General features: G+C 41.8%; 2 protein-coding genes and 1 long non-coding RNA gene across 13 annotated transcripts in view; 1 reads left to right on the top strand and 2 right to left on the bottom strand.

Moving 5' to 3' along the window:
• The window catches only part of LOC137479290 (potassium/sodium hyperpolarization-activated cyclic nucleotide-gated channel 2-like), a 278,557-nt gene that overhangs the window by 112,218 nt on the left and 153,434 nt on the right, over nt 1-12,905 (bottom strand). The gene's annotated exons all lie outside the window — the stretch shown is intronic.
• LOC137479291 (uncharacterized) lies at nt 1,331-4,508 on the bottom strand. Its single transcript, XR_011002135.1, has 3 exons — nt 4,388-4,508; nt 3,106-3,640; nt 1,331-2,643 (listed from the first exon to the last, which is right to left on the bottom strand). It is a non-coding gene; the product is annotated as an uncharacterized lncRNA (long non-coding RNA).
• Nucleotides 4,778-12,905, top strand: part of NTNG1 (netrin G1) — a 143,529-nt gene continuing 135,401 nt past the window's right edge. For all 9 annotated transcript variants that reach the window (XM_068199671.1, XM_068199668.1, XM_068199667.1 and 6 more), the window contains exon 1: nt 4,778-5,023. In XM_068199671.1, the coding sequence (XP_068055772.1) occupies nt 4,778-5,023 (246 nt within the window). The remainder of the gene's footprint in view (nt 5,024-12,905) is intronic.

The raw sequence follows: 12,905 nt of genomic DNA, 5'->3' as shown, positions 1-12,905 counted from the left end.
CTCCTGAGGCTAAGAAATCTTTTTCTGCTAAATAGTTAAATAAGCTGGATAAGAATAGAACCTAAACTTTGATTGGAACAGCATTTGAGGCCAAAGACACCAAAGCAGTTGCTTGAGTATACTGCATTTCATACAAGTATTGACAGAAATAATGTGGTTTTTAAAAATTAAATCATTAAATACAGGTTCCCTTCTTCTTTGAATAGATAAATAATTTTGCCTTTAAAAAAGGGGTTGGTTTGTATATGTACAAGGTTATCAAGTTGTCTAGGTGCAGCATGGTATACAACACGAGGTTAGTAAATATAAGTTGCATGAGGGTTTGTTCTGTTTTCTAATACACATTATTTCTTATGTTCTAAACTAGCTTTAAATAATTAACAACTGGAGTGGACGCACAGGCGCTTTTTACTTGGGCTTGATTGGATACATTCATCTGCTTAAGCTGTTCGGGATACAAACTTGAAACATGTTTCCTTTGGAAAAATCTGTTCTGCAGCTGCCGCTGTGGGGAGGTGACAGCCGGCACTCCCTGCCTTACTTCATTATTTTAGCCAGTTCTCCTCAGGCAATGTAGTATCTGATGTTGGCTCTCGTTCCTGCTCGCGTGTGCTGGCAGGGTACACTTGATCCAATGCATGGTCAGTGTGGCAGGTGGTCACCATTTTAATACCTCCTTCACGTTCCTGTGGCTTGCCAAAGAGAGGCCCAAGAGCCCACCCCTATGGATCTCACAGTGATTTCCCAGCAGGGAGCTCATGCAAGACATCCAGCCGCTGTGATTTGTGAGGAGGGCAAGGGGGTGGATTTTCACAGTGATGGAAGGAGGCAAAGGAGGAGTGTTTGCTAACAACCCCTAATGAGACCTGAAGTTCTTCCCTGGCACTGATGCTGCCAAGATGCATCTTATCTATTCTGTAAAGGGGATGACTCCTCCACCTGCAGAATTAACATGCTGTGTGAGCTGGGACTTCCCCACCTGGAAAGGGATGCATGTGCTCAGAGCCTCCTCACAGCTGATTTCAGTCTGGGGGTCAGCTGCATGCCATTCTTCTCAGATGGCTGAGACATACTCACTTGTGGCCAGAAGGACCGGCACTTCGCAGACAGAGCAGCGCTCAGAGAGGAAGGCAGAGAGCAGATATGGCCTTTGCACTGGTGCCTCCCAGGTGCCTCCTAGTGTTTTCCATAGTGCAGAGGCTGTGGCATATGGGAATGTTCAAGGCCTCAGCACTGCTGCCCCACACAGAAGACGCTGGGAGCGGTGGCTTTGGAGGCTTTGCATATATTTGCTGAAGTTTTCCCGGCAAACTGCCGTTTCCTCGCCAGCAAGGACGCTGATCCCTCTTTGCCACCTCTATGGCCCCGAACACCCAGGCTGTGCGACTAGCAGGGCAGGGCGGAGGGAATCAGGGCATCAGACAGTACGTACTCGTGGTTTGTTTGATTACCTTTTTCTAAGGTCAAAGGCACAGGCATTACAGGGCCAAAAAACCCCACTGCTGTGTATTGCCCACAGCTAGAGGCTTATCACTAAATGTCTGGTACAGCTGTAAACTTCAGAAATGTTACTCCAAACATTTTTTCTACAAAATAATTCCAATAGTTTTGTCCTTAGCAATAGGGCACTGAAATGTAAAATGCATATCATAAGTGACTCTGCAGGAACAAACAAAAGCAGGACAAATCATATAGCTCCATCAGAAAAAAACCTGACAGCATTCAGCACATGATCTTTAATGTGCTTTGGTCAATATCTTTCTCTATATCAATAGAAGCTCATTAAAAGAAGATATTGCAGACTAACTGAGCCATGCCATACTAGTTCTTGCCAAAGCTTGACATTTTTAATACATTAATAATATGTCTGTAATGTAATGGAAAACTATTAATCAGAACTGGTTATATGCCAGAAATTTAAGATATAATTGGCTGCTTCTTGTCAGGAGTGTCTGTCGTACACGGCTACAGCTGCCTAATGCTCAGATGTCTTGCAATCCTCTGCACTTTTTTCTTGTCAGTGCACTAAATTCAATCGATGCTATAGTCTATAATTCTGTGTAATGACCATCATTATGACTGGCTTACTTTAATGAGAATTCGTTATATGGGAAGTATTTTAGCACAGTGTGTTAAGGTAGTGGCTTGCTTCACATTATTTAGTCCTACCCAATCCTGTTTATTAGTGGATCTGAGTCTCAGCAGTTATAAAAGGTTACACGTAACTAAAGAGCTAGAAAGAAAGATATTAAAGAAAAACTTTTTTTTTTTGCCTGAATATACAAGCTTGCAGTCTAAAGATAAGTACACTCAGTAACTTCTTATTTCTACACAGAAAAATTATATTTATTTATTTACTTACTGTTTATTCCAGCTATGACCAAGCCATCTCCAATAAAGGGTATTTGATTTGCCATAAATTTAAAATAATTTGCAGCCTCTTTTAGCAAGGAGTTGTTTCCCATTTTCATAGTGACATACTTTCCCATAACCCTAAGCTATGGGCTCTTGTGGGTGCATTTTTTCCCCCTTCAAAGCAGTAAATACATTGGAAAGGAAACACAGGGGAAGAAGTGTCTTTAGAATGACACGGAAAGTGTTCTCTGAATTACTGAATTCCAGAATAATATGCAAACCCTCCCACTGAAAACAAAAAAAAAAAAAAAGAATGTAAGGTTGCTACAAAGCCAACAGTACTACCCAGCATGCTTCTTAAAGAGATTTAAATTTAATTTGGTCTTAGATATTTCTGCTTTTGTGTCAAATTCAGATTTGAAGCTTAAATATGTTTGAACGAATTGAGAATTGTTACTGCAGGAAAATTCAGATATTCTCTGCGTATTCTGATAAAATACATGAGAGTTGTATGGTAATACTTGATAAAATGAATATAATGGAAAATTGCATTTACGTCCATACAGCAATTATTGTAAATTACTTTGCTATGGAAACACAATTCAACCATCTGTTGGCATTTCATGGTGTCTGTAGTTTAGCTCAGTTTAAGATGAAGCATTATTTAAATATAGGGAGGCTGTTTGCGAATAGCTTTGAAGATAAGTTTTGAAAATGAATATTCCCGGTGTGACACATTAAGGAGCTTACCGGGTCACACACCTCTTCCCATGGCTGTGGGGTGTAGGAGGGCTCACGACACTGGGCATAATTTAAAGCTGGGAAGCAAAGCTGGCTGCAGAAAGTGGCGACTTAACGCTTGTTTCTCAACATCTGTCCGGCGGGTCTGCCTCAATTTTAGCACCCGGACAAAGGAAGTGTGGAAGTGCTGCAGTGTCTGGCTGAAATCTCCTGCCGACAGCCCAGCGCCCTGGCTCTCCAACCCTGGGTGGCACAGGCTGACACAAATGCACTGGAATTCCTAGCCCTGGTTTTCCTTGTCCCTGCTTAGGGTACTTACTCTGGCTTTGCAGTTTTCCTCATATGGAATTTGGATCTTTTTCTTGTGTTTTTAGGAAATATATATTTGAAGTTGCTGTGATATCATTCTAGCATTTTATACCAGTAATTATGTGATTCAGGTGCTACAAAGTGAGGGAATTTCTGATTGTTTTCTGAAGAGGGGAAAGGGCACATATCTGCTATGAAATAAGTGCTGAGTACTCAGGTACAGCCACCCTCAAACCTAAGAAAATAAGGGGGAGAAAGCATCCTTATAGTAAGCTATAAAATAAGCCATTATCTTTATCAGTAGTTTGTCATCAATGTGGTTAATAAATCACAGTTCAAAGGAAAAAAAAAAGGGAGCAAAGCTCTTGCAATGCTAATGAGAAATGTCAAGGAAATTGAATTGTACTTGCCATATCTTTGTTATTCTTAAAATAATAATAATAATATAAAATAGATATATAGGGCTTTTGGAGCTCCATGAGGTCCTCTTGCCCAGAAACTACCAGCACCTGCTAGCCCTGATGCCCATCTCTGTGTCACTTCAGTAAAAGAACCTTGCTGCTGCTGCCTTGCAGTGCTGGGCTGCCTGCACCATCTGGGCCATGCATGAATTCAGTAGTTTGCTCTCCAGTTTTGCTAGGGTGAAAATACTGTTTTGGAAGCAGGAGCCTCTAACTCACCTGGAACATTATAAATCTGTCTTTGTTAGAGTACAGTTAAATCCTTCATGTCAAAGTACTTTTCACTGTGAATGATTTTGGTAGTTTCTTCATTCTAGCACAGAACCCACAGTAAAGGTTATCCATATTGTACCAATTTGCTTTATATTGCATCAAACCTCCAAAATGTCAACATATCGTATATTTTGTAATGCATTGATTCTTGGACAATAACTCTTAATTTTTATTGTTTCTAAAAGGGTGCTGGTGCCAGAAGAAAAGGATGATTGATGGGAAACAGACACCAGCCTATAGACACTCACCCTCTTCCTTGGGATACTGATTTATCAGTGTGTCCAGGCATCCCCTGTGAGCCCTGAAAACGGAGGATCACTCAGGGTTATCGACAGTGTAGCTGAAGACCTGCAACTTCACAAATTATTATCTGCTGTTGGACATCTTGTACAAGAAGCCCTGACAGATAAGTTATAAGACGAAGGACAAGTGCTGCATGGCTGTGAAAGGCTGTCATCAGGGCTTGGGTGGCTTCTACCAAAGTCTTTAACATAGTGAAACAAACATCCTATCCCAATGCTTCACGTTTGAGTTGGAACTATTTTATAAATATATACATTCTCTGTACATATAATCTCTAGACTGCACATACGCCAGCACTGAGCATCCTTACGAAGCTGACATAAAAGGATTTAGAAATGTATTTGTCAAGATTCCTGTCACTTCACACCCTCTGGGTTACTGTATCCTCCGTGATGCAGCACTACCCTTCTGTGTGGGGACACTATGACGTGTGTAAGACTCAGATTTACACGGAAGAAGGAAAAGTATGGGATTACATGGCCTGCCAGCCAGAAGCCAGAGACATGATCAAATATGTAAAAGTGACTCTGGATCCCCCAGACATAACATGTGGAGATCCTCCTGAGACTTTCTGTGCAATGGTAAGGCAAGCTTTTCATTTTGCATAATTAGTGGGGATATATTTGTGATAGATGGCTTCAAAATAGAAGCCCTGGAGTGCACACAAAATTATCCAAGAAAACCTGCATCACATTCCAAATGTGAAAGGTTCTGCTGTACAATACTCTGAGCAGTACATTAAGCTAAGCAATGAGATGTTCTGCTTATGAGGACTTGACTTCATCTGAATTCAGTGTCTCTCTACAGCAACTTTTAATGTATCAAAATAATCCAGCCTAAAACTCCTATTGTGCTAACCCATGACTGGGATGGCCTTTGTCTGATCAAGAAAGATTTGAATGAACCAATTCCACTAAAATCAGTTTAAAGCATGGCATAACTAAGTATAATTTACAAGCAGTGAGACCAATTGAACTCAAATTGCTAAAGCTTTAAAAATGGTGTTGGGAGTTATGCTGTGGAAGTTTTCCCAGCTACCCAAGGAGCTGCAGCAGGTGTGTAAATCACCTTAGCTAAAATCACCTCCAACTACTAGCAACTACTCACAGCCTTCTTCCTAGCTGAAATGGTAGGCATTCAAGCAAACTAAGAGAGACCAAAACTCATCATTTCACATGGTCCTAAAATAGACTGGGTTTGGAAATACGTGGCTTGGTAAGTAAATGCACAGGTATAAGAAACCAGCAGACACTATATATATATATATATACACACACATATATCACACACACATATATATATGTATGTATATCAATATTTTACAGCTGTGCTGCTCCCAAGTGTTTGATAGATCACACTGTGAGAAGTTGTTTCAGTTAAAGGAGATCTTAAACTTGTAGATAACTTCTTTGTCCTCACACCCACAGAGGCTCTCTTATCTTTGCCACTGGATATTTCTGTTAAATAGTGAGTGGAAGATACTGAGTTCCTCAAAACAAAATAAGAGTTTGGTGTACAAAACATTCACACTTGCATCTGTTAATACAGCACTGGAAACATATTCCACATTACCTGCATTGTTTAGATTTGAAAGACCAATGAGTTCTGGTAAGCGAGGTTATCACAACTGAGAAAAGTTTACAAGATATTTATTTGCCTGTGTACAAATCATCATTGCTGGGTGACAGCATCCCCGCAGGAAGGAAATTTGCTTTTAAATGCCTTGTGGCATCATTTTCCACCACTGCTGTTCTGTAAGGAGTTCAGATCCAACCACACATACATTTAAGGCATTATTTGCACGCATGCAGCTGCTTCCCACATACATTATGGTAATAGCCACGTGATAAATTGTGGAGCTACATGAATAAATTACATTCACTATGAACCTTTGACTGCACCACTTGCTCTCTGCCCACTAATCCATCTCTGCTGACATGTCTTTGACACTCTAAATCTCCAAGCAGCTTCAAGCAGCCACTGTTTAAAAACAAATGGAAGTCATGTGCCCCACATAATATTGTCTTACTGGTTTGTTTCCTTAATCTTAAAATATATTTTTTCCCTCTGAATAGTAGTAGCTGTAATTTAGCACTCAATAATATTTAGTAACTCATCATGTAACGCAAAAAGTTGTTCTTTTAATGATAAAAAAACCCAAAACAAACCTGCCCAATAAAACTTGTTTCTTCCTTTTAGTGCAGATAAATATTGCAGCAGTTTCTATCTTAAGTAATACTGTAAGTTTCTGAAGGCCTTTGTTATCAGTATGCACTCTAGTTAGAACAACAATTTTAAACAAAAAACAACCAGGCAAACAAAAGACATTTTAAATAAATCTAAGTGTTAAAAATGGTGCCAGAACTCCCCTTGAAAACATTTAACTGCACCAGGTCATGAGTGTTGTGATGTGGGAGGAAAGTTTGCTTGGGAGTGACCTGAGATTGCAGCTGTAGCTCACTTGCAGCTTAAGCCTGTGAGATGCAGAAGGGTACCAGAATCCTCATGTGAGAAGCAGAGAAAGGGGAGTAACTGGGGACAAGTGAGAGAGAGCACGCAGAATGAGAGCGTGCATTCAGCTACACAAGTGTAGAGTGACTGACTCTTACATGATAAACTGTGGGATTTGTTTCAAGGATAGATGTAGATTGTACATATACACTATTTTTAGATATGCACTGGTAATGGCTTGGCTTGCTTGAAACATAAGAAAAATGACAGAAATATTTAATGTTCCTAAGGTACTGCCCATGGCTCACGCAGAGCATTTTCATCTCTAAAAATGCTTCATTGTCTATCTGTACTATAGCTACCTCTAGGAATTAGGTATTTCCTTCCAAATGAAGTTTTATATATATTGTAGAGCTGAGCCCTTGGCATTTTTATGATCTTTAATTTTTGTGTTCACTTTTAGTTTTAGAAAATGAGTTAAGAAGATAGCACTGACATACTTGGAGAAAGTGGGCAGTGGAAAGAAGTTCTTTCGTGTTAGGCATGTTCTTGTGCTAAAAAATCCCAAATTTGAAGTGACAAAGATGTAAAGGTTTCTTTTCAGCAAAGTGAAGTGCAAACTGGCATATACAAATGCTTGGATTTCTTCTTGTAAGTACTGGCTACATGCCTACCAAACCTGCACCACTGTTTTGTTATTGAAATCAGGTTAACACTGACTTGGAGAAGAACGGGGCCTTTTCAGCTACTCTAATAAATAAGCAAGGGTACCAAGAAGCCAAGTCTGCTTCTGCAGGATGACAAGGAGGTTCAAGCAGCCTCCTGTTTTATTTGCATGTCGGTTCCCTGATCAGGTTTACTTATTTCTGTTCACCAAATGGGCTAAGGTACTAGCTGTTGAGTCTCTGTCAGCCTTTGGTGTATTATAGATTAGATCCTTGAAACAAACCAGACTGAGAATTTCATTCAAGTCCTGCTGGGAGATTATGGTAGAATCTAAAGCAGTCTGTGAGAGTAGCTGATAATAATCTGCAATAACACACAACACAACTATGCATTGCAATGTGTATAAACATACAATACAGAGGAGATGGGTGGTTAAATTGGCCCCCTACTTATTTCTGCATATTCCCCATGGTATTAAATGTTCTTAAAAGTCCGTGATGAATTTAGTACTTAGTGAGCATGTTTAGTTGACAGACTGAATAACAGGGCTTTGCATATGTAAATTCGTTGCAAAATATAACAGCCCTAGCTGGCAGCTAAAGCCAGCATTTGGCAGGTCACCACTTGAAGGTAGCTTTGTGGTGTCCTCCCAGAACAGCATTTGTAGGTATTATGGGGAGCATGCAACAGAAAAAACTATCCCACAGTTGCTTTTAGGCATCTATTCTGAGAATAACATTATGGTTTCTGGTGACATTCAATATTGACAGCTCATGAGATTATTCTGAAACCTCAAACCCCTGGAGTCCTACAATTATGATTATATGAGATTCTCAGGTTTCACTTAAAACATAATCTTTATTTCCTTAGTCCTTCTGGTTGCAGGGAAAAGTTTGAAAATGAAACCAAAGAGCTCAAAAAGCAAAAGAGAAATAAATAATCTTCCAAATTATTTTTTGTTTAAAATCTCATCAGATTTAAAGTCATTCAGGATTTCTACAGCTTGGAAAGAATTTTTGATGAAGAAATGCATAAAATAAACTTATAAACAAGTGGCCAAGAGCAGTTGAACACTTAAAATTTCTAGATGTGGGGTTGCATGTATCTGTAAGGAGGATGTGACAGCATCTTTCCAGAATAAGTAAGGCTCCTCCTCCCTACCGGTTAACCAGCACTGTGGGGAAGGGTTCACTGGTCACCTCTGGCTTCCCTGTCCATTTTAAAGCAGTCTCTAGTGTCTCAGAGTGAGCTACATATGCTGGCAGAAGGTGCGTGACTGCTTTCTGTGGTATTCCTTCAAGGAAATTTGGACATCTTTTGTCAGTCACAGACTTGGACTGAACAGCCACAGTGTTTGAGCCAGCATGACCCCTTCCTGCAGATCTGTAATTTATGAACTTTGAGCATTTGGCATTGCTAAGCCTGTGTCTGGCACCGTATGCTTGTGCATAGTGGAGCAGAGAGGAGAGGAAGAAGCTATTCACATTTTCAGGTTTGAGCTGCAGGTTTCACTGTGGAGAGACACTAAGCAAATTTTGAAGTACCTGGTGGTGCTAGTTCTTGTGGCCTGCAGCATTTCAGTGCAAAACAAATCTTCTTGAAATCCCTGGGAGTAACTAACAGTCAGTGAAATCTACTTCCCTCTTTGTAAGAGCAATTCCACAATACTCTGTCCAGTCATAAAGAGAAACAAACCTGACTTCCTATGATCGTCACCATCTTTTGCTTTACCAGAACAGTGTGTAGGTGGCTTCTGGCTTTCCTTCTAAAACACGTGCCAGCTATATCCCTGGAACAAGCGTCAGGAACCTGCTCACAGCTCAGAGATCCTGTCGCCCCAGTCCCACCTGCCCTGCACATGGACTAGCCCCTCTGCTGAAATCCAGCCTTTAGCATGGGACTTGCATTCAAACCTGAGCTGTGATTACTGTGCAAATTCATCATGAATTTGACCAGGAGACTCCTAGTGGCTGTTGCTGTAATTTGCAAACTAGAGTAGGGTTTGTGTTACCGACCTGTGTTTGCAGCTCGAATGGCAACATGAAAATATAATTTTGTTTGTGTTTAGACCTAGATATCATAATACATCCCAACAGCTAAAAAATGATGAAATTATCATCAATTATGGTTGCCTGTAGCTAATTTCCTTCATAGGTTAAATAGAAGCTTGAAAAGGAGCCTGCAGATGTGAGCCCTGTGCATTTGTACAATTTATAGAGCAGAAATGCTGATGACAGTAGAAATTTGAGCCCTTGAGTGCTACTCCGTATTTCATACCCAATCAAAACTAAATTAAGAAACAAAGATTATTAAAAAGTATTCTGCACATGTAATTCTGGCATAATATTATGAGGTGGACATTAAATTTTTCCCTCTGAGACTTTCAGCATCATTAATATAGCATTCCTTTAATTACAAGTAGGCTCATATTCCTTAAAAAGGGGGAAATACTATGTAGCATAGATAGTGATACTAGTATTATGTTTACTGAAATAATTAAATGAACAGATTCTTTTCAGAGTAATGGGTAAATCACAATGTGAAACAAAAATTATTCTTGATGGCATTTTGGCATTCATACATACTTTCTCAAATGAGACATTTTAAAACAGTGTTGTGCAATACCATTAAAAGATGCTGTTAAGAAAAAAGCTTTTTTTCTTTTATGCGCTAAATTTGAATAAAAATGAAGGATTCTAAATTCTATCTGTATAGTCTTTCTAGATAGCATGGGGCAGAATGGGAACAGAAAGTTAAAGATGAAGCTATTGCTTCAGTCTTGTTTAAAGTGGATTTTCATAGTTGTATATTTTTAAAGTACGTACAGCTCAAAGTTACTGCAGACTTCATTTACAACATCTGCATTCATCTAATTTGAACTCTTTGGGCACATATAATTATTCCAGCTGTCACTGTGTCATTGTAGAGCACCTTACCCTTCAGAGCGCGGGGTTTTTATTTTGGTGCCTCCTCTTAAGTCACTAAACATTTCATTTCCTTGCATTTCATTTCTAATACTCTGAGACCTGAGAGCTTCAGCCCCTGCCCATTGGCCTGGCCCCAGCGGGGCAGGACAGCTCAGCCCCACTGCTGTGGCTGTTCCCATCCAGCCCCACCGAGCCCCCCAGGGACGCGAGGGGCAAGGACTGTCTCTGTGCTGTCCCCATGGGGCACAGACTGTCCCTGTCTGTCCCCCAGGGACGCGAGGGGCACGGACTGTCTCTGTGCTGTCCCCATGGGGCACAGACTGTCCCTGTCTGTCCCCCAGGGACGCGAGGGGCAAGGACTGTCCCTGTGCTGTCCCCATGGGGCACAGACTGTCCCTGTCTGTCCCCCAGGGACGCGAGGGGCACGGACTGTCTCTGTGCTGTCCCCATGGGGCACAGACTGTCCCTGTCTGTCCCCCAGGGACGCGAGGGGCACGGACTGTCCCTGTGCTGTCCCCATGGGGCACAGACTGTCCCTGTCTGTCCCCCAGGGATGCGAGGGGCACGGACTGTCCCTGTGCTGTCCCCATGGGGCACAGACTGTCCCTGTCTGTCCCCCAGGGACGCGAGGGGCAAGGACTGTCCCTGTGCTGTCCCCATGGGGCACAGACTGTCCCTGTCTGTCCCCCAGGGACGCGAGGGGCACGGACTGTCTCTGTGCTGTCCCCATGGGGCACAGACTGTCCCTGTCTGTCCCCCAGGGATGCGAGGGGCACGGACTGTCCCTGTGCTGTCCCCATGGGGCACAGACTGTCCCTGTCTGTCCCCCAGGGATGCGAGGGACAAGGACTGTCCCTGTGCTGTCCCCCAGCTTCCTCTCACTGGGCAGTGCCACATGCCAACCTACCTGTGCCTCCGGCAGTACCTGCTGCACACTCTGCAAAGGCTCCTTGGTCCTTGTGGGAAAGGATTCCTTGGTTTCCTACAAGATTTAAAAAGATGGATATACTTAATGACAGCAGAAATAAAAAAATAGTTTGGTAAAAAAATCTCTGTTTTCATCCAACTGGAAGCAATCTAAAAATTAATAATTGCTCATAAATCAAAACTGAGACTTGGTAGTAAAACAGATTTGCATTTTATTCATTATCAGACATCAAGATGCTCCAGTCAGTAAATCTTTAACAACACTGTGTCCAGTAGCTTTTTTTTTTTTTTTTCTCCTCAGTTACACTTTGGGTACTGGAATGTTTTCAAGCCTGAAACAAAACAAAAGCACACCCACAAAGTACTTCAGTTGTTAAAAATATTTGAGGGTAAAACAGGGTTCCTAAACAAAATAAATGGTTCCGACATATTTTCAGTTGCAGTTTTAAAGCACATGTCACTAGTATGTGTAGAAGAGCATCCTTTTAAGGAGATTTATATTTTGTAAATACACTTTGTAAGAGCAGCTGTTAAGCATTTTCTAGCATTGCCTTTATTCCATTTACTATTTGCTCTTCTAGTTTGGTTTGTTTTTCCCCTGAAGTTAGCTGGGAATAGTAGACATTTTTAGACAGTTATTTTAATAACAATTGATCTTAAAAAGCAGGCAACTGTGCTGGGGGAGATTGTGACTCTCTGGATGAGGTTCTTTAAAATATCTGAGCTGGTGCCTCCCCCCACTGCTCTCTCCTCCCTGGTCCCCCAAAGCACTGAGGCGGGTACATGGAGGGAGATGCCCAAGTACTCTGTGGGAACTTGGCATTTTGGCCTTGTTTGAGTATAGAACCAGCAACACCAATTTTATAAAGAAATAAATATCTTCCACTATAAAATAAATTCACAGACATCCATGGTGAATGTGAATGGCTTGCTGTCAATGCAGTTGGACCAGAAACATCCCCTCAGCAGCACCTTTAGCGAAGTAAAATAATACTGCTTGATAAATATTTACTAGACCTATCATAATTTGAACTGCTGCTAGTGAGGCAGAGGTGATCTCGAGCCTGTGGCTTACTGCAGGGAAACTCCTGACCAGATTTGCTGGGGTGCAGGGACACAGTGCAGTACAGCAGCACATCCCAGCTGGTGCTCCTCGGCCGGGGCAGGACAGCACATCCCTCCTGGGCTGATGGGAGGGAGAGCTGGGTGACCCCATTTATTCTCTTCTAGAAAGCCTGAACTTAGAATGTTTTCCAGGATGCTAAATCCTCCTTTCAGCAGAGTGACCTTTGCCTCCCAACCTGCCAGTGTCACACAGGCAGCCGGGAAGAGCGGAGCTGCAGCATCGCCCCCTCGGTTTGCTTTCACACATTTTGGTCAGGGGCACGATGCCCTGCAGTCCCAAGGGAGCTGAGCTGCTTCAGGCTTTCCAGGCTGAGGACACTGTACAAGGAGCATGATATTCTATTTCTTTCTTCCCACTGTGGTATAC

The sequence above is a fragment of the Anomalospiza imberbis genome, chromosome 9 (assembly GCF_031753505.1).
Source record: "Anomalospiza imberbis isolate Cuckoo-Finch-1a 21T00152 chromosome 9, ASM3175350v1, whole genome shotgun sequence".
NCBI classification, from domain to species: Eukaryota; Metazoa; Chordata; class Aves; order Passeriformes; family Viduidae; genus Anomalospiza; species Anomalospiza imberbis.
This window is presented reverse-complemented; position numbering and strand designations above follow the sequence as displayed.